The 21564-nt window shown below is 41.8% G+C and overlaps 1 protein-coding gene across 1 annotated transcript; it reads left to right on the forward strand.

Annotated features, from left to right (window-relative positions):
* The first annotated feature begins 13688 nt into the window (after window positions 1-13688).
* LOC124784383 (sestrin homolog) lies at window positions 13689-20676 on the forward strand. The gene is made up of 8 exons (XM_047254095.1): window positions 13689-13873; window positions 16593-16763; window positions 16950-17132; window positions 17748-17985; window positions 18120-18409; window positions 18512-18702; window positions 18812-18956; window positions 19073-20676. Exons 1-8 carry the CDS (start codon window positions 13853-13855, stop codon window positions 19157-19159), a joined length of 1326 nt encoding a protein of 441 aa, XP_047110051.1. The 5' UTR covers window positions 13689-13852; the 3' UTR covers window positions 19160-20676.
* Window positions 20677-21564: the final 888 nt, after the last annotated feature.

Here is a 21564-nt window from a genome sequence, read left to right on the forward strand (position 1 = left end):
CTGTGATGTGTTTCTCGTGCATTGTTATTTTCATACTGATGTAAGGTAGATAAGAGACTGTTAGTTACATCAGGTTACATTTGACTAAATGGGGTTTCCTAGAGGAGCCGCCACTCTGTGAGTGTGGAGCAAGGCAGACGACCTTCCACCTGCTCCAGTGTACCCAATGTCCAGCAACATGCACAGCAGAAGACCTGCTATATGCAACGCCAAATGCAACAGAGGTCGCTAACTTCTAGGCTGCAACAATGTAAATAATTGTATTGTAAATATATATACGCACAACATTTAAATATTGTACATTATTTTACACATCGTAAATGCTTGGACAGGATTTGTGATTGGTGTAAAGAATGGCAGGTAACTCTAAATATAGATAAATGTAAATTAATGCAGATGAATAGGAAAAAGAATCCTTTAATGTTTGAATACTCCATTAGTAGTGTAGCGCTTGACACAGTCACGTCGATTAAATATTTGGGCGTAACATTGCAGAGCGATATGAAGTGGGACAAGCATGTAATGGTAGTTGTGAGGAAGGCGGATAGTCGTCTTCGGTTCATTGGTAGAATTTTGGGAAGATGTGGTTCATCTGTAAAGGAGACCGCTTATAAAACACTAATACGACCTATGCTTGAGTACTGCTCGAGCGTTTGGGATCCCTATCAGGTCGGGTTGAGGGAGGACATAGAAGCAATTTAGAGGCGGGCTGCTAGATTTGTTTCTGGTAGGTTTGATCATCACGCGAGTGTTACGGAAATGCTTCAGGAACTCGGGTGGGAGTCTCTAAAGGAAAGGAGGCGTTCTTTTCGTGAATCGCTACTGAGGAAATTTAGAGAACGAGCATTTGAGGCTGACTGCAGTACAATTTTACTGCCGCCAACTTATATTTCGCGGAAAGACCACAAAGATAAGATAAGAGAGATTAGGGCTCGTACAGAGGCATATAGGCAATCATTTTTCCCTCGTCCTGTTTCGGAGTGGAACAGGGAGAGAAGATACTAGTTGTGATACGGGGTACTCTCCGCCACGCACCGTATGGTGGATTGCGGAGTATGTTCGTAGATGTAGATATGTAGATGTAGATGCTTCTGACACGAATAAATAAAATATAAATAGCGCAACTGAGAGTGTAATTTGTTTTATTATTTGGCAAAAAAAGTCATGGTTGGAGCCTGTACCAGCCGCCCAGTGCTGAGTCGGCGAGCACGCTTCCTAAAGATGTGCACGAAGCAGCGGGCGGTATCTGGGAGATAGCGGCTGCAGCCACGTTGCGTTATCTAATCGCCAGGCGTTGCCAGAACCGGCTGCGGTCGGCTCACGTGCAACCCAACCTGACGATGGAACCACCGGCACCTGTGCAAACGCACCGTTTCGGAGGCAGGCCGTATCCTATAAAGTCGCTGCATGATGCCACTGTTCCACTTGCGACTCGCTGTACCACGCACTCCGGCGAATGAAATGCACAACAAAGGGCATCTTCAGAGTTTCGTTTTAGCTTTTCCTGTGCCCATATTACTTTCATTCTCGCTGAATGTGCTCTTCCCCACTTTTCAGACAAAGTCCTCTATAGTTTTTCTGCCTGGCCAAATGACCAATTGTGAATTTTCTATTTTTCTTTCTTTCTTTCTAGGATATCAAGCTCTGTTATACGTGATTCTTCCAGATATTCTTTCACTGCACCGATCCATTTTATCTTTTCAATTTTAGCTTTACTGCGACTTTCGTACAATTCCGTAACCTGTCCAGTTAATCTGGTCGATTCCATTCTTTTAATATACCCATAGAATTTTGGCCTGCATTTTTTCGTATCCGAATAAATGTTGGTATGCTTTTCAGTTTCGAAATATAGCATCCGTGCCTCAATACCCTTTCAGTCTGGGCATTTCTCTCATTGTCATCCATTCTTATCTTCCCATCCTGACTCCTGTGCATATTACTTAGTATCTTTTTTGTCCTTTGGCGCATACGTATATCTTCTCAGGATTTAAAACTTTTTACAGTATTTTATATTGTCGAACGCTTTTTCTAGAACGACAGATCCTATGAGCGGGTTTTGATTTTTCTTAAATCTTGCTTTCATTCTCAACTGTAACATCAGGAGTACCTCTCTGTTGTCTTTGCCTTTTTAAAGTCTAACCGATCGTCACAGACTTCAATGTTCTCTTCCATTGTTTTGAATATTATTCTCGTACGTTCTTATGTCGGCATAACATGCTGCGATTTCACCGTAATACACGAAAACGCTTTATCACAAAATATTTGTGTCATGGAGGTATATTTTCAACAACAAACTGTTCAGTGCATAAAGTGATATTTTGTTCTGAGTCCGATAAAGAATGTCTGTGGCGCTCTCATGAATGTTTCGCTGCTCGCGGCTTTCGTCATCACACCCTTGCTGAGCCGAGACCAGGTCTGCGAAACAAATAGCAAGCACTTTCTACGTGAATCATAGACACCGCCATTAATGGAATCATACATCCTTTAAATTATTATTTTATTGCTCGAAGTAATCAGAGACCTTGTTGACACATCCATTTCGTACATTTCACTCATGCTCTAAGTGCGAACTTAATGTGTCAGCTGGAATTGTGTTTTATTTTCATCGTATTGCGTATCGGCTGTCGTTAATTTTCCCATTTAATTGCTTTGCGGAAGCCGTATTTCCGAAATTTCCCAACGTTGCCTTGCACGAAGACGTAAGTGAATTATCATTTAAACGAGTAGTGCACAGGCTTTGACGAAACGGTCGCGAAGCGTATTGAAGAAACAAAAGGCAGCTAGGTTTGACGAATGCAGCTAGTGTGTGTGGCTCCTGTGCAAAAATAACATTCCAACAAAGAGTCAATGACGATAGACTACTTTTAGTATTCCCTTTCAAATATAGCCAGATGTTTACTTCCAACGATTGGATGGTTCAAATGGCTCTGAGCACTAAGGGACTTAACATCTGAGGTCATCGGTCCCCTAGAACTACTTAAACCTAACTAACCTAAGGACATCACACATATCCATGCCCGAGGTAGGATTCGAACCTGCACCGATTGGATGTTTCTAGTGATAACTGTGTAAGGCCTTCCCTATACGTAACATTAGTTCACTGATTCTAATATTAGTTCACTAGTATTAAAGTTATTGAAAAGGGTATTCTGTTTCTCCTACGCACATAGATCCCTCAAGACGCGACGCTCAAAGAACGACACGCAGTGGTATGTACTCGAATCTTTCTTCGTAAAATATCAGTTATGGTAATCACCATTTTGTACGTGTACTGCCGGTCTCTTAGTATCTGATATAAATTACGATTTTCTTTTCTTTTGTTTTTGTGAGTTTCTGTAACCAAATAAGATAATTTCATACGGAGTGTTCGGAAATTCGAGTTACAAACGTCTAGGAGTTGTGGAGGAGAGTGAGTACATAATACTTTGAACAGGAACCGATGTCCGGAAACGTATCGTTTTCGTTCTACGACGGTTTCAATTCAGATGCGTAACTCATCCACTTCTGCTTGAGAAACTGAGTTAGGCGTGATGCGGTACAGTTGTTAGGTAGGAAACATGCACAATCATCCATTTATCACTTAAGCAAATTTGTTTGTATTAACGCTTTAACATTGTGTGTTTGAGTTATTCCAAAACAAAAAAGAACACAGCATATTGTACGTACAGAGCAGTAGTAGTGCATTACAACAGCTGTTCCATGTGGCGACCACCAACGTTGTTACAGAGACGGTGCATACGAAACGCTTTCTGGTACACACTCTCCATCCCACTTGGTGGCTCTTCAATATCTAGTGCAGCGGGAAGAATCACTGTCAGCATATATTCCTCTGTCTCTACAGTACTCTCCTAATCTAAACTTTGGCTACGACCCCACAAGTAGTAGTCCTGTCTACTCTATTGTATACTAGGACCAGCTACTCTGAAACTTTTTTCTTTCTCTCGGCAAACCTGGACGCGTTACGCATCTTAACTGAAACGGTACTTTCCCGGACAGGGGTTCCTGTTCAAAATATTGTGTACTCACTCCCCCTACAAGTCCTAGAAGTTTGTAACGGGAATTTCCGAACACTCTGTATGTGTATCACACTCGCGCCATAAAGCCGAATGATGGCCTGTTTCAAACGGACTGCCTGTATCCGACCGCCTGATTTAGGTTTAGGGTGAAAGCATAAATTACTTAAGACAAATGCTGCGATGATTGCTACAATAAAGGATGCGGCTGACTAACACACTCATTCTTGTTAAACTATACTTTTTCAACTTGCACTGTAACACCACGACATGTTCAGTATACTTGTAAAAATGATCTGCGGGTGAATAAAACTACTACTACGGATGATAAAAAGAAGCGAAACGCCTATAACAAATATTTAATCGCCGTGACGCACTAATATAAAATATAAACTTACAAACTGTACGCGTCTTGAAACTTCCTGGCGGATTAAAACTGTGTGCCGGATCGAGACTCGAACTCGGGACGTTTGCCTTTCGCGGGCAAGTGCTCTACGAACTGAGCTACCCAAGCACGACTCACGCCCCGTCCTCACAGTTTTACTTCTGCCAGTACCTCGTCTCCTACCTTCCAAACTTTACAGAAGCTCTCCTGCGAACCTCATTCTGGAAACATCCCTAAGGCTGTGGCTAAGCCATGTCTCCGCAATATCCTTTCTTTCAGGAGTGCTAGTTCTGCAAGGCTCGCAGGAGAGCTTCTGTAAAGTTTGGAAGGCAGGAGACGAGGTACTGGCAGAAGTAAAGCTGTGAGGACGAGGCGTGAGTCGTTCTTGGGTAGCTCAGTTGGTAGAGCACTTGCCCGCGGAAGGCAAAGGTCCCGAGTTCGAGTCTCGGTCCAGCACACAGTTTTAATCTGCCAGGAAGTTTCATATCAGCGCACATTCCGCTGCAGAGTAAAAATCTCATTCTGTTCGCGTCTTCTTTGCTATATTCTAACAGTTCTCTGGATATATCATGTAAACGTGTCACTTCACCATGTTTGCCATACTTCATTGTAAATGAAAAATGTAATTTTTCAGAGAGTCACTTAATGCATCCAATTAGTAAAATCTTGTTGAGAGCGTAAACTGGATCTAAATTTGAAATAACCTTTTCCAACAGCGAGGGCAAGCAGCAGGATTTAGTGAAATCCGCCTCACTTCAGAAGTGGTGAATCACACAGGAGTTAACACCCCGAGCGCGATAAGATAAGGTGAGAGATAGGGACAGCACGAGGCTCTTTCGATTCAGCTGCTCGGAGCACTGACTGGTATTCCCGGAATCGGCTGTCGCTTTCTGTGACTCGATGTATCCAGGTCTGCCAGACTGCCGTGCACCTAGGGGACACCTCTGATACTGCTGAAACTTTTCCAGGAAATTTCTTTCCGCGCATGTGACATGCGCGCGACTTGAAGCAGAACCCTCAAAGAAAAACCGGTAACTGTCTGTCAGCGCAGAAAGAGCCTGGTTTAAGCAGCCCCTTTGGTGCTTGTGACGTCAATGCGATATTTCCATAGAGCGATAAGTCAGTGCTACCAAAAACTGTACTAGAATAAACTGCTGTGTTCTCGCTAGTGGTATCATGAGGGGGACAATTATTGAACTGTATGAAATAAAATCGTCATAGCTTCTGAACAGTTTGCGGTAGGATGGTGGCCGCGGGGCATGATGGGAATTGGTAAGCGCTGTATGGTTTGGTTTAGCGACGAAGACCACTTTCATTTCGAAATGTTCGCCAATAAGTGAAATTGGCGCATTTGGGAGACTGATAACACGCATTTCGCGCTCGAGAAGTCTCTTCACCCTCAACGGGTGATTGTGAGGTGTACAATGCCCAGTCACGGAATAATCGGTGAGATATTCCTTGATGGCACGGTGACTACCGAAGTGTAACTGCGCGCGGTTTGATGCGCAATGTCACGGATTGCGCGGCCCCTCCCACGGGAGTTTCGAGTCCTCCCTCGGGCACGGATGTGTGCCTTGTTCTTAGCATAAGTTAGTTTTAAGTGGTGTGTAAGTCTAGGGACCGATGACCTCAACAGTTTGGTCCCTTAGAAATACATGCACACACACGTGACAGAACGGTACGTGAAGGTTTTGGAAGATGGTTTCATACACATTATCCAAATTCGGAGTAGGTATTAAAATCCATGGAGAAGCAATAAAAACTTTAAGGTTCGCCAATGACATTGTAATTCTGGCAGAGACAGCAAAGGACTTGGAAGAGCAGTTGATGAACGGAATGGGCAGTGTCTTGAAAGGACGATATAAGTTGAACATCAACATAAGCAAAACGAGGATAATGGAATGTAGACGAATTAAGTCGGGTGATGCTGAGGAAATTAAATTAGGAAGTGAGACACTTAAAGTAGTAAAGGAGTTTTGCTATTTGGGGAGCAAAATAACTGATGATGGTCGAAGTAGAGAGGATATAAAATGTAGACTGGCAATGGCAAGGAAAGCATTTCTGAAGAAGAGAAATTTGTTAACATTGAGTATAGGTTTAAGTGTCAAGAAGTCGTTTCTGAAAGTATTTGAATGGAGTGTAGCCATGTATGGAAGTGAAACATGGACGATAAATAGTTTGGACAAGAAGAGAATAGAAGCTTTCGAAATGTGGTGCTACAGAAGAATGCTGAAGATTAGATGGGTAGATCACATAACTACAAGCCGGGGTTGGTTTGGACCAACATCTGATCAATATGGCACTCATCTCACACGAAGCGTCCTTACAGTTAACTCTACCACCATACTGTGCACTTTCTTGAGGTTTTAATCCGTGGTTTTACACTACTGACCATTAAAATTGCTACTCCAAGAAGAAGTGAAGATGATAAACGGGTATTTATTGGACAAATATATTGTACTAGAACTGACATGTGATTACATTTTCACGCAATTTGGGTGCATAAATCCTGAGAAATCAGTACCCAGACCAACCACCTCTTGCTGCAATAACGGCCTTGATACGCCTGGGCATTGAGTCAGAGCTTAGATGGCGTGTACAGGTACAGCTGCCCATGCAACTTCAACACGATACCACAGTTCATCAAGAGTAGTGACTGCCGTATTGTGACGAGCCAGTTGCTCGGCCACCATTGACCAGACGTTTCCAATTCGTGAGAGATCTGGAGAATGTGCTGGCCAGGGCAGCAGTCGAACATTTTCTATATCTAGAAAGGCCCGTACAGGACCTGCAACAAGAGGTCGTGCATTATCCTGCTGAAATGTAGGGTTTCGCAGTGATTGAATGAAGGGTAGAGCCACGGGTCGTATCACATCTGAAATGTAACGTCCACTGTTGAAAGTGCCGTCAGTGCGAACAAGAGGTGACCGAGACGTGTAACCAATGGCACCCCATACCATCACGCCGGGTGATACGCCAGTATGGCGATAGCGAATACACGCTTCCAATGTGCGTTCACCGTGATGTCGCCAAACACGGATGCGACCATCATGATGAAATGACGTTTCTGTGATGCAGCGTGAAGGGTAACCGCAGCCACGGTCTCCTAGCTGGTAGTCCATGCTGCAGCAAACGTCGTCGAACTGTTCGTGCAGATGGTTGTTGTCTTGCAAACGTCCCCATCTGTTGACTCAGGGTTCGAGACGTGGCTGCACGATCCGTTACAGCCATGAGGATAAGATGCCTGTCATCTCGACTGCTAGTGATACGAGGCCGTTGGAATCCAGCGCGGCGTTCCGTATTACCCTCCTGAACCCACCGATTCCATATTCTGGATCTCGACCAACGCGAGCTGCAATGTCGCGATATGATAAACCGCAATCGCGATAGGCTACAATCCGACCTTTATCAAAGTCGGAAACGTGATGGTACGCATTTCTCCTCTTTACACGAGGCATCACAACATTGTTTCACCAGGCAACGCCGATCAACTGCTGTTTGTGTATGAGAAATCGGTTGGAAACTTTCCTCATGTCGGCACGATGAGGTGTCGCCACCGGCGCCAACCTTGTGCGAATGCTCTGAAAAGCTCATCATTTGCATATCAGAGCATCTTCTTCCTGTCGGTTAAATTTCGCGTCTGTAGCACGTCATCTTCGTGGTGTAGCAATTTTAATGGCCAGTAGTGTAATTCCACAGGAGGCACTAGTTGCGTCAGGAACAGAGTAACAAGCAGTTCTAAACAGCGGAGGGCGTGGAAGACGCAGCTGCGCTTTGTCCAAGTGCAGCAGTGAAATGCGGCAAGAACTTGCCAGGGTCGCCGTTAATTTTTTCTCCTCGCCAGAAGAGCTGCTGTGATCCCCTAACGGCTCCATTACGCTAACAGATAACAGCGTAACGGCAACAGGCGCGTAAACACTAATTAGTGCTGTCGGAAAACAATGATGTGAATGATATCATGCCGTGACTAGTTATGGCAGGAGACACTGCGTAGTTACTCTTATAGCGTTTCCTCAGTCTGACTTTTCACCGACGTGGCTTGCCACATACGGTGGACTAGAATCTTCCTTCACTTTTGTACCCCGTAATTTACGGCGTAAGCCGTGTAACAGGGAGATGCAAAGTCATCATTCCGTCCTACCTGATTTCCCGTATAGCGACTGTAGTCGTTAGTTTGATGAGACTTGGCTGGTTCCCCGCTCAAGTGATCTAATATGGCTGCAGTACCAAGTTTTGGGCCGGCCGGAGTAAAATACAGGGAGCGAAATGCTATTTACAATTTGTACAGAAACCAGACGGCAGTTATTATAGTCGAGGGGCATGAAAGTGAAGCAGTGGTTGGGAAGGGAGTAAGACAGGGTTGTAGCCTCTCCCCGATGTTGTTCAATCTGTATATTGAGCAAGCAGTAAAGGAAACAAAAGTAAAATTCGGAGTAGGTATTAAAATCCGTGGAGAAGAAACAAAAACTTTGAGATTCGCCGATGACATTGTAATTCTGTCAGAGACAGCACAGGACTTGGAAGAGCAGTTGCACGGAATGGACAGTGTCTTGAAAGGACGATGTAAGATGAACATCAACAAAAGCAAAACGAGGATAACGGAATGTAGTCGAATTAAATCGGGCGATGCTGAGGGAATTAGATTAGGAAATGAGACACTTAAAGTAGTAAATGAGTTTCACTATTTGGGGAGCAAAATATCTGATGATGGTCGAAGTAGAGAGGATATAAAATGTAGACTGGCAATGGCAAGGAAAGCGTTTCTGAAGAAGAGAAATTTGTTAACATCGAGTATAGATTTAAATGTCAGGAAGTCGTTTCTGTAAGTATTTGTATGGAATGTAGCCATGTATGGAAGTGAAACATGGACGATAGATAATTTGGACAAGAAGAGAATAGAAGCTTTCGAAATGTGGTGCTACAGAAAAATGCTGAAGATTAGATGGGTAGATCACATAACTAACGAGGAGGTATTGAATAGAATTGGGGAGAAGAAGAGTTTGTGGCACAACCTGACTAGAAGAAGGGAGGGTAAAAATCGTAGAGGGAGACCAAGAGATGAATACACTAAGCTGGCGCCAGTTCGATATAGTGGGGGCGAAATATTTTGGGTATTAATTTCTCTAAAGCAGATGAAGTAGCGCCAATCCATAACTGAATGCAACATCGAGATCACTTTTCAGTGTTCAGATGCTCGCTACATATTTAAACTTAGCAGTCTGCTTCAGTTTCCATCAAGATGCACTTTAAGAGGCTGTTTCCTGTGAGATGAGCCTGTCGCCACAAATTCAGTCTCGTTGATGCTTTTTGACACAAAATCTTCGACAAGACTTATCAAATGTAGAAACGAGATAGTATACCAAATTATTGCCCCCCCCCCCCCCAACCCCGCCCTCCTATTTCGTATTCTGTTCACTAATGATGTGATGGGGCGAAACGAGTGGTTACAGCCTTTTGCATAGATCTGATTCTTTATAATTTTACTGACGTTGTTGTCACTTTTATTGTACTGGGTTGTTATAATTAAAGTGCATCTACTTACGGAAGAAAACTGTGGGCTGTAATTATGGTGTGGCAGTGAAACTTGGTATGCTGGGAAAAAGTACTTTCCAATTTTGACCACCAGGTGCAAATCTGGCGCTGTGAATGGGAGAAAATAATGTAGAAATGTTTCCATATGTCATGGAATAGGAACGGTATCTGGATAGGAAAGGGTAAACTAGCGAGGAAGGTATAATGTTGATTTTATCATTAAACGCCGCTTACATAATCTAGTGCGTTTCATCGCAAAATATGACTTGATTTTTAGATGTCGATTGTTGATACCCTTCAATATTGCTGTTCCGGAATCACAAAGTATAACAACAAATTAGGGATTTGTGGGGGGCGGGGGAGGGTATTTCTGGTATAGTGTGTTCCAGTATGTAGCAGAATTAGAAGGATGTAGGGTGCAGTAGTTACTTGGAGATGAAGAAGCTTGCACAGTATTGCTGCATCAAACCAGTCTCTAGTACCCCTCAGTCACAAACGTCACGCCGTGACTCGTGAAATAAAGATATGAAAGAAGATGCTAAATCGATTGAAATCGATGTATATCGCGAAATATACAATGATCTGTTTACGGTACTATGCAGACATTTGGTGAACGCGATTTAGATTAAAAAACGGAAAATTAGAATATGAATGGCCAAACGGCAATATGACCTTGCTCCTCGCGAATATAATTACTTCTCAGTCGGCGTGTGGAAGTGACAGCTAAAAATACTAGAAATGATATTAAATTACCCGTTACTGTTTTTGGTTTCTATTATCTGTCTTGTCAGCAGACAGTTATTACAGCGACCACAAATGATTTGGCTACAATATAAATGATGTCTGTTGTTAGTTTGGCTGGATTTGCGGAAACTGCGTGCTGGATTAGTACGCTGTATTATGATCTTCGCTCTGTGTCATTGCTGAATTTCTATTTGTATCGTAATACCTATGTCACATTTCGTTCCAGTTTCTATTCCACTTACGTCATGTTTCGTGATGTGCTATTTCTGGAAATTTGTGCATTCCTGTCCTAATCTTCTACAAAGATAAGTGATGAATATTCAAGGTTAAAAGATTGCTAGGTGCTAGGCAACAAACTTAGTATTTCGTCTTCTATGTCTGATTTGTCTTACTACTTTTTCTAGTAGTCGTTTGTCACCATTAGTAACGTTTCGTGCATGCGAAGACAGCCGGGTTGTTTCACAACATGAAGCTATTGGTCCCTCTGTAACGTGGGCGAGTTGGTTCTCTGAAAAAGGCACGGGATCTACCTCCGAAGTACTGTAATATTCAAGCCAATCTACTCGTCGATTGCCACTTTTCCTAGCGTACTACACAAATACTTTACTGGTGCCTGGATTTAAAGTCTTGAGTGATTTTGGCCTCTGACGCGTGAAGTAATCCTAGTACGCATTTTCAGTGTCAACAGTTTTTAACAGACAAACGTTAAATGGTTGCTCTTGTTACCTAATATTTGAAAACTGTTTTCTATAGTAGTACAAAATCCATCAAGTCGCAAACTGAATCCAAGAACAATCCGTGAAATGAAATACGAACCAATGAATTTGTTGTTTGACGTTTAAGTACTAGCCGCATACAAAAGACATATATTTTTACACTATAAGGTCGACAAACACGTAAAACCAATACAACTGGCTCACGAAACACACAGGAATCTATGTAATTTGACAGTCAGCAGGACGGAATACATCCGCAGCAACAGTGTAAGAGGTTCCACGTCGTATATAACACTAATGTAGCTGCTCCGCTATGGAACCGACGTTTGAAACCAAGAGGCAAGCACACTGACGGAAACGTATTGAGAGAGGCGGGTTCCCAAACTGGCAACGCGGGCGACAGCAGCGCCTCTGGCGACCGAACGAGGCATGACGACACGTCCAGACCTGCAGATCGACTCATTTCGTGAACAACGAAACGCATCTATGAGAGCCGTTCCGTACATGAAGAATCTGTACTCATTGCGGAAATTGGTTGTGATGTAGCTACTAACTGCTCACTAGTTTATCGTAACAAACCAATTGTTATTAAATTATTGAAGACTTTTTTTAATATAAATTATCCAACATTATTAGTTTTGCCGCCTTCTGTGGACATTTTAGCTTCTTATGAAAATGATATGACCCCCCCCCCCCCTCAACACGCGCGAATGACGTAAAATGATTGTGAGAAAAGTAAATGTACTGCTTTATGAATTTTTTTTATTACGGCATATAATTGTTTCGTGTATGCGAATACAGCCATAAACTTTTATGTCGTGATGGAATTGGGATGTTAGCCATAAAATGCGTTGATACAAGGGCACTGGCGTTGCTATCATTCGGGTAACAGCTGAGACATTTAAGAAATTTTAATGATCTTGCTCCGACAGCCTGAAAAAGAAAATAAGGTGCGATTGTAAGGGTTCAACGTCCCGTCGCAGGGCATCATTAATACTCATTCTTCTTTATGTAGGCTTTCGCTAAATTACGTCAGGCAAGGCAGGGATGGTTCTTACTGATAAGGCCACTGTTGACAATTTTCATATCCTTGCCAAACTAAGCCAAGTTTGCATATGAATTGTTTTTCCTATAGAATTGTAGCACCATGACAGGTCCAATATATTTGCAAAATTTATACATAGATGTACAAATCTGTTCCGAGTACTAGAGACAGTGTCGCTTCCGCATCTTGACAGTGTGCATTGCATCGTCTGTGGAAGAAGACTGCCGTAAGATTTTTCTCTGCGTGGGCTAAACTTGGAAAAATCGCTGGATTAGATTCGCAAGAGGTAACTGTTGCTAGCAAGCTCAAGGACATTAACGACAATTCTTTCCAGTTCGAAACATGTCTACAGCTGGTCCAGTAACATTTTATTACGCGACCGAAAGTCATTTACAGGGAACCGAAAAGTTCAGGCCACTATTTGCTGACGATTTATTTCAAGATATTACTTTAATTCGATGGCCTTAAGACACTGGCTGGGAAAAGCGTTGGCGGATTTTTATGGTCAGTTAGTACAATAAAAAAAACCCGAAGCAATAACACCTTTGGCAGTGGTCACTATCTTTAAAAATAACACAGAACAGAATTCATATTAGTAACAGGAAAAAAAACCGTTGTTAATTTTCCGAACTACCAAATCATCGGCGAAGACATAATTCTTCCACTGGATGTGGTACTATTGTTTAACGTCGCGTGTTTTTGTTTTTTTTTACATTATTCCCTTACACTTCGAGGCGCAAGTGCGTTGATGCTATCTACCGGTGTGAAGTTCCGGCCGGAGTGCTTCTGTTGTCCATCGAAGACGACGCTGCCTCCCTGTGGTACAAAAACGTGCCATGTTTGAAGCGCCACGCCTGCCCCCAACAGCCAGTTCTTTGTTCTAGCCCGGACGTAGGCTCAGGGAAGCGCTCCACCCTGACGGGGGAGAGAGTTTGCTGCTCCTCCCTCACGTAGAATGCGCACTGTTTGTAGGGGGCGTTCGAACTTCCTCCTTTTTTTTCCTACCCCAGTATTATGAATATTGATCGAATCCGCTAACCACCCGTTGCTAGAAGACAAGCGCTGTCCGCAACCGCTGCGCTCGGCGACCTGTCACAGCCTGCAGCTGATCGCGGTATGTGCCGGAGGTTTGTTGCTATGTGGGCTGATGTAACCAGCTGTTTGGTTGCTTCACGAACCAATGGGAGAACGGCTTCCCCCACCCGAGCCGTCCCCCCCACCTCGCGTGAGGCAGCAGAGCTTCAGTTGTAAGCTGCTGCGGACGCGTTCGGTCAGTCGGGGTCGGGAGCTGGCTGCGGTGACATGAGTGAGTGGAGTGAGGTGCAGTGTTAGCTTTCTCAAAAACAGGCGCTCGGCCACCACCATTCCCGTCGTCAGCGATACCGCAGAGGCTTCGGCCCTCCCACCTGCGGCCGACATGGGACAGATAGGCCACGATGTAAGTAACGAAATCTTACTATCCCGTCTAAAACAATCCTCGTTTCGAAGAGCTTCGCAACGGCCATTGTGTGACGAGTTGTGCTGAAACCTACCGTGTGCGGCAAAACTGAAAAATTTCTTGACGCAATTTTAAGTTCCCCTGAACAGCTAAACTGTTTGATGCTCTCTCTTCCCGCGAAACTTCATTTGCTTCCAAGACTGCTTCTTTTATGGACACAATAGTGCGGCCGGTATTTCGTAATTTTGTTAGTTCAGAAAAATGAGACGCTTAACTCTGATCATATGTGCTCTACAAATTTCACATTACGTCCACGAAACTACATTCTGTTAAATAACGGGGCACTCTAACAGCCTCTATTTAGTATTCCTAAAGCCGATTAGTCAAGTTAAGAAACGCCAGATTGTCTGGCCATCCTTTCAATAGTACGTCTTTACGTAATTCTAAAGAGAGCCTTCATTGTAGCCAGTTTCCATCGTTTTGTTGAATTCAGTCGATCGTCGTATGTTCCAAATAAATGAGTGATACTCAGTTGTTCATTGTAAGTTATGATGTAACGAATATTTGGTGAGATGTGTATACTTTCTTGATAGGGCTTAACTTACAGCTAGCGTAGAAGCTCAAGTCTATCCTTTAATTCCATTTCCAGCTCTGGGATAAATGTTTGAAAGTCTGTAACTGCAGGAAATATTCTGTATTGGAACAGAAATAATATGCTTTGTTTATTCTGAAACGCTAGTCTGTAGAATTAGACCTGTTTGCAGCAGAATGATTGTTTTAGATGTTAAGTGTTGCACACAGACGGGAGATGTCCGGTAATTTTCATGTTACCGGTCAGAATCCACTTTCTATTAACTGATTCGTGAAAAAGTAAATTTTATAACTGACAAAAAGTTCTAGGTTGTTTCAGTATGCCTACCTGGTTTGAATAACGTTGTAATCCAGCCAGCCCGATGCTTTCTTCAGCGGATATTTTAGCTAGGGCCCAAGCTTTATTACGGTACGCCGGATGATTTGAAGCCTTCGCTCTTTGCCGGAACATTCTGTGAACCTTATTTTCAAACATTATGCAACGAATGGTGATTCAGCATATCATTGTAAAAGCACGTATTTGCATGATTCCAATTAAGTCACAATATATATATTCAGAATTACTGTTACTGAATATGTGAGGTTGTTCCTAATGTTAAACTGTGACACGTTGTCAGTCTGGGCAGAGGTCGCGAGTGATAACCTGCACCTAATCTGAATAGATGGACTACTGCCGTCTCCCACGACAATGGGCTCGCATCTTATCAGCGGCAGCTCCGCCAGTGCCAGCGGCCTGCCAATTAGGACAGCACGGCCCGTGGACGGCCTCGCAGCTGACCGCTCGTCAGCTGAAGCACCGGCCGGCAAGCGCGGAAGTGGAGCTTATGGCGAAATGCACTGCTCTCCTCCGGCCGCGAGCATTCGACGATACCGGGAATGTGGGAAAATTTCCGTTTTTCGCGGATGATAGGACCTTGTCATACGCTTGCGGGAAGCTATATCTTCCGTGCTTTGCCGTATCAGTTTTATCATGATTTTAACTCCTTGCCTAGAGGCTGAGGTACCTATTCGGAAATAGTGCTTAGACCGAGCAGGCATTACTAGAATGCCGTTAGGTTAGTTACTAGTCTTATCACTAGTTATCTGGAAAATCTTCCGCAAAAACTGGAAAACCGGTTTCTTAGTGAGACTGAGGTCCAGTATACTAAACATGAGTAGCGCCCTGTACAATTGAAATCTGACGCAGGTATGTACATCTCGTTATCCAATTATTCGTCTGTTATTGCCGTAACATTGAAATACCACATTATCGTATTAATGCCTGAGGCTGGAACTGGAGGAAACACTTGAATGTGACAGGACCGTAGTAGTGGAAGTGAACTGATAACTGACAAAACTGAGAAATTTAATGTGACATAGCTGCAGCCAGTAATTATTAAAAGAGCAAATCCTGTGGAAATTTCTACAGTAGGATCCTATTCCTTGTTGCAGCAGTGACATATAAAAATCAAAGAATAACGAAAACAAGTAAAGCAGTTGAGATTGTTCATTGTGATAATTGTCCACAGAATGTGACCATCAAAGAGCAGGAAGTAATGGAAAACTACGTAGTTATTTGATAGGTACAAGGCAATAATAAATTATTACATTCAATACTGAACAACATTTTCTGTTTGTAAATTTCATTAGTTATTGCAGTTCCTGCACTAATTAACGATGAGCAGTTACAGTGAATCCTTAATTCGTCTTGCATTGAACTTAAAAAGCAGCCATAGATACTTGTAATTTTGTGATAAAACAGCAGAGTGATACCTCACTATAATATAGCACTTTCTGTGCACAGTATTGGAACTGATAGTGTATACTTAACATGACAAGACTCCCCTGCTTAAGTCTTCGACAGCCAGTATCCAGAATGTTGACTCATTTATAAAGAAAATACCAAACTTTCATGAGATTGCTGCATTTTTCCTGTGAATTATCTTCAACTAAAAGTTGTATTTCGAAGAATGTTTACTTCAATCATTTTCTGTTTACTCTGCATTCCTGGTACTGCTGTCATAAACATTGTTTAACGACATTTTGCCACTGGAGCCACAGTTTAAAATGCAGTTAAAAAAGCCTTGCATATAAAATTACTTTCTTAAACTTTGCATAAACACTTATTTGCTTTTTCATTCTGTTACAGACGCATGCACTATTCATTGATGCCTTTCTGCAGAACAATCGGCTAGATCACGTGACACAGGTGATGGGCTACCACCCGACTTACCTGGACATCTTCCTGCGGACGCAGAACTTCATCCTTCGTGGGGATGGGCCACTGCCATATGACTATAGGCATTTCATAGCCATTATGGTAAGCTGTTTTGAAAGTATTGCCCACTTAAAGATAATAATAAAATGTGAAAGTACGTCCTTGACATAGCCATACTGCCATTGGTTTAATTAGTCTTGGTAAATGAGGCTTATCAGTTGATTAGTATCATACGCTGCAATGGAAATTGTGAACTTGTGGTCATGGGCTGTAATTGTTTTTCTGCAGGCTGCTGGTCGCCACCAGTGCAGCTACCTCATCAATCTGCAGAAGCAGGAGTTTCTGCTGCAGGGTGGTGATCAGAATTGGCTGAAGGGATTATCAAAAATCCCTCAGAAACTGCGTGACCTGTATGATATCAATAAAATCCTGGCCCACAGGCCATGGCTGCTCAACAAACATCATATTGAGGTATGCCAAAAATGTAAAATGAGAAATGTATTTATCATATTAATAATTGTTACTATTTCTTGTTTAAAGTGTTGGTCATTACATGTGTGTGAGAAGTGTAGAGTTTGGAATTGAAGGTTTCATTAATGAAACAAATTGCCCTTAAATACTTCCTTTGGGTTTGCACAATTTCATGTAGTTTTGACACTTCTGAAGGTTTCTTCAGTGTTTCTCAGGGATACGATTTAAATTACCTAAAGTACCAGTTTATGATCACAGCAGAAAGTTTAGAATTGTAATGAGTAATGAAATTTTTACTCTAAGGGATTTTCAGCCACTCTAATTCGTATTACGAGAATAGCATTATATATCATTAAGAAGAAACAAGATGATTTTCTGTTGTTGAAACAGGAAAGACTTTTAAATGCATGACTTCTATGTATTGCACACGGTGACGCTTGACAGTATACTCTAGAGAAATTGGTACACATTGCTGAAAAATGTGTGTGTGTGTGTGTGTGTGTGTGTGTGTGTGTGTGTGTGTGTGTGTGTGTGTGTGTGTGTGTGTGTACTGTTCACTATTATTTAACTTTTCCACTATCATTGCACAATTTGATTTGACTTTTCCTTTTCCAGAGACTGACAAAGGGCAAAGACAGCTGGTCCTTGGCAGAGGTGGTTCATGCCATTGTTCTTCTGGCACACTTCCACTCACTCTCTAGCTTTGTGTTTGGCTGCGGTGTGAATGAAGAGTTGGATCATGAGGGTAGTCATCAGACAGCCAACAGTGCTGGTGAGGATGACATTCCTCTCAGTTCCTCACCTCGCACTGCAACCAATACATCAGGACCAGCAGCTGCATCAGACAGGGATGGTGAGTGTTGACAGTCAGTTTCATATATTTTGACAGTTCCTAATTGTAAGAAACGTAGCTAGAAATAGCTTTTATGTACCGAAGCTATAGGCATCCTTGTGTACACTGACTTACTGTGCCTTTCACATTCACAGATCAGTGGCACAGGCCTGTCCCTGTTGCTTCGCCAGTCGACCAAGAGGTGGGCGTGGACACGCTAATGCAGCGTATGAAAAGTCTGTCTGAGCGTGCTGAGGAATTTTCTCAGGAAGAGAAGACTAAGCGCTTTGAGCATGTTGAAAGTCAAAGTGCTGAACTCTCTCCTGCTACAGAGCCTCAGACACAACTGAAAGCAGACATTGGTCATTTTGTGGAGGATCCAACTTACCTGTACCAGGACTTCGCCCGCCGAGGGGAAGTTTCCATTCCTACATTTAGGGTACAGGTGAGTACATGTCGGAAAATAAATGCTGTATATTATGTGGTCATCATTTATCACTCCGTTGTTATTTCAGTCAGCATACTAATAATTTATTTTTGCTTACAGGATTACTCGTGGGATGACCACGGTTATTCACTAGTCAACCGTTTGTACAATGATGTAGGAAACCTTTTGGATGAGAAATTTAAGACTGCATATAATCTCACTTATTACACTATGGGTTGCCGTCAAGATGTGGATACATCTCGCTTCCGTCGTGCCATTTGGAATTACATTCAGTGTATGTTTGGCATAAGGTAAATACCTTTCATTATCAGTCTCAATTATTATAGAATTTTGATGCAGTATGATCCCTGCTCTATCTATTAGTGACATGGTACCTTACTTTCAACTATTTTGTTGTAGGCATGATGATTACGATTATGGTGAAGTAAATCAGCTCTTAGAGCGAAATCTCAAGGCTTTCATTAAGCTGGCATGTTGTTTCCCGGAGAGAGTAACAAAGAAAGACTATGATAAAGTACTGAGGGAATTCAAGCACAGTGAAAAGGTCAGTTAATACACCCTGTATATTTTGTGTTTGCATGAGATGTTAAGTGCCAGTCTTAATTACTCTATAGTTTAAATGATTTGGGCATAGAATGATGTTTGAATTTCAAATTACAGGTGCATGTGAATTTGATGGTACTGGAAGCTCGCATGCAGGCGGAGCTCTTATATGCACTTCGTGCTGTGATGCAGTATATGACGTAGGCTCTCTTAAAGTCTGCAGTGACCAAAGACAGGTGTGTGATAAAAATGCGTGTGACTTGTGCAGGACCGAATTAAATTTTGTTCAGTATCTGTTACTGTACATTCGAAAATACCTTTGAATTTGCATTTGAGATAACCATTCAGATACCTACGCTGGCCACAGTGGTTTCTACATATGTCTTTCTGTATTTCAAATATGAAACAACTGATGTATCACACTGATGGAGTATTGTATCCCATCCTGCAGCACAACCCTTCCTTACTACACCAAGTTTTGCACAGCACAAACATATAAATGAATGACTGTGATCTGTTTCTAGATGAAATATGTTAGCTCTACATGTAGGTTTGTAACAAGAGTCCAATCTTCTCACATTTACTCAACAGCAGCTTTTGAGGTGGAAAGTACCATTTGATTAATAGTACGAATATAATAAATTTTTTGCAATGTGAAAATATTATTAGTGTTTTAGCCATTAGATCTCTGTAGTTTTAAGTGCTTAATCATGAACATTAGCTTTCTGACCTCATGATGTAACAATTAAAATCAGTTGCTTGACTCTAACATGGCTAAAATACTCAGATCAAAGTATCTTATTGTACTTAGAAGCTGCATTTAGCAAAAAAAGTACCGAGCAGGTTGGACTCATTTTAATTGTGAGAATATATTTCGAATTTGTAAGCCCAAGCTCAAAGGAGCTCATTTATTGAATATTGTTAAATTGGCATATTTACACACCAGAAGAACAGATTTTAAAAATTGTAAAACAAATAATTATATTTGCTTCAGTGAAGCTTTATGTGTGAATAGTCACAAGTTAGACTAGTTTTATGTTATTGTTGATATGTGAAGATTTTGAATGATTTAATGTGCTTTTTATGCCCATTGTGCACTGAGAATATAACAGCATTTTAATGTGATTGTTAATGTTGAGATGTCCATTCTCATTTGCTGTAATGGTCACAGTTGCGCTCAATCCTAAAGAAATTGTTTTGAATAACAGCCCACCTGATGCATTATGCACCTTGGATCTCTTAACTGGTATTTTGTTACCTGACTTTACGGACTGTGCAAGGGAAACCAAATATTCTCTCTCTCTCTCTCTCTCTCTCTCTCTCTCTCTCTCACACACACACACACCTTTCAGTAACTATTGTATTACTCCCAGTAGCAGAACATGTTGTACAAGACACTAACTTAACTTTCCTCTCTAAACCCAAAAGAAGTTTGTTTTTTCCTTGCACATTCCATGATAGTTTTTAAAGTTAATGGTTTTTAACAGATATTGTGTTGTTGAATTGAAACGTTCTCAAGGTCTACAACAACTGGCTATTTGATTTGTAGATTTGTGATAGAGGTTCTTTCTTGTCTGCATTCTGGTCAGTCAGTTAACATCTCTGTGTACTTGCAGGCTCTCTACTCATAGCATGATCACAGTATTATGGTAATAATTATTGTAATTCATCTGCAACACGAGACTTCAATTACAGTGAATATAAAGAAAATGTGTTTTTAATCTGACTGTCTACCTTTTTTTCTGAACCACATCTACCACACTACAATAAGCACTGTGATACTATTGAAAGTACAAATTAACGTACATTAGATGTCCCCTTTTTATGGGAATCAGAATTGCACACAAGTAAGAAAAAATGCAAACAGTTGATCAAAAAGTGTTATTTCTCGTTTCATTTGACACTCTGAAGATACCGATTCTTCATATGACAGATGAATTTTACAAATATCTTCAACTGAGATATATGCTACGTGTGACACCTTGGAGGATTAAGTGAATGAACTGCCAGCATTAAACCTCTGTATTCTGTACAGTAAAATTATTATTGACTAATTCTTCACCTCTAAAGCATAGTGTTTCAGATATTACCACACAGATTTTAGAAGGTACGTAGAACAGACACACAACAATCAGTCACAATCCCATTAGTCTTTATTACTCTTGCATGTCTAGATCTTCAGCTATAAATACCTATCTTCAGTGCATTTGTGTGCACCGAAGATTGCTATTTATAGCCAAAATCTAGATATGCAAGGGTTACAATAACTAACGGGATTGCGACTGATTACTGTGTGCCTCTCATTCCTTGTAGCCCATGATCATTGTGTAAAAGTTTCTTACGGGATCAAAGTTGGTGAAAGAATGCAGAATGAGATTCTGCTTTGCTTTGTGGTAGTGTTTTCACTAAACTTAATTTGTAAAGGTTTGCACTAAATGAGAACACTTCAAGAGAATTTGTTTAATGGCATGTTGTATGACAGACTGAATCTGAAGTTGTTGGTTGCATTTGCAGTTTACTAGCAACAATTGGACAGAGTAACAGGAAGCAATGGTATTTGATTTAATTTAGGAGCACATCAGTGCGGAAGACTTTAAATTTACAGTTCT

Source organism: Schistocerca piceifrons, chromosome 1 (assembly GCF_021461385.2).
Source record: "Schistocerca piceifrons isolate TAMUIC-IGC-003096 chromosome 1, iqSchPice1.1, whole genome shotgun sequence".
Lineage (NCBI taxonomy): Eukaryota > Metazoa > Arthropoda > Insecta > Orthoptera > Acrididae > Schistocerca > Schistocerca piceifrons.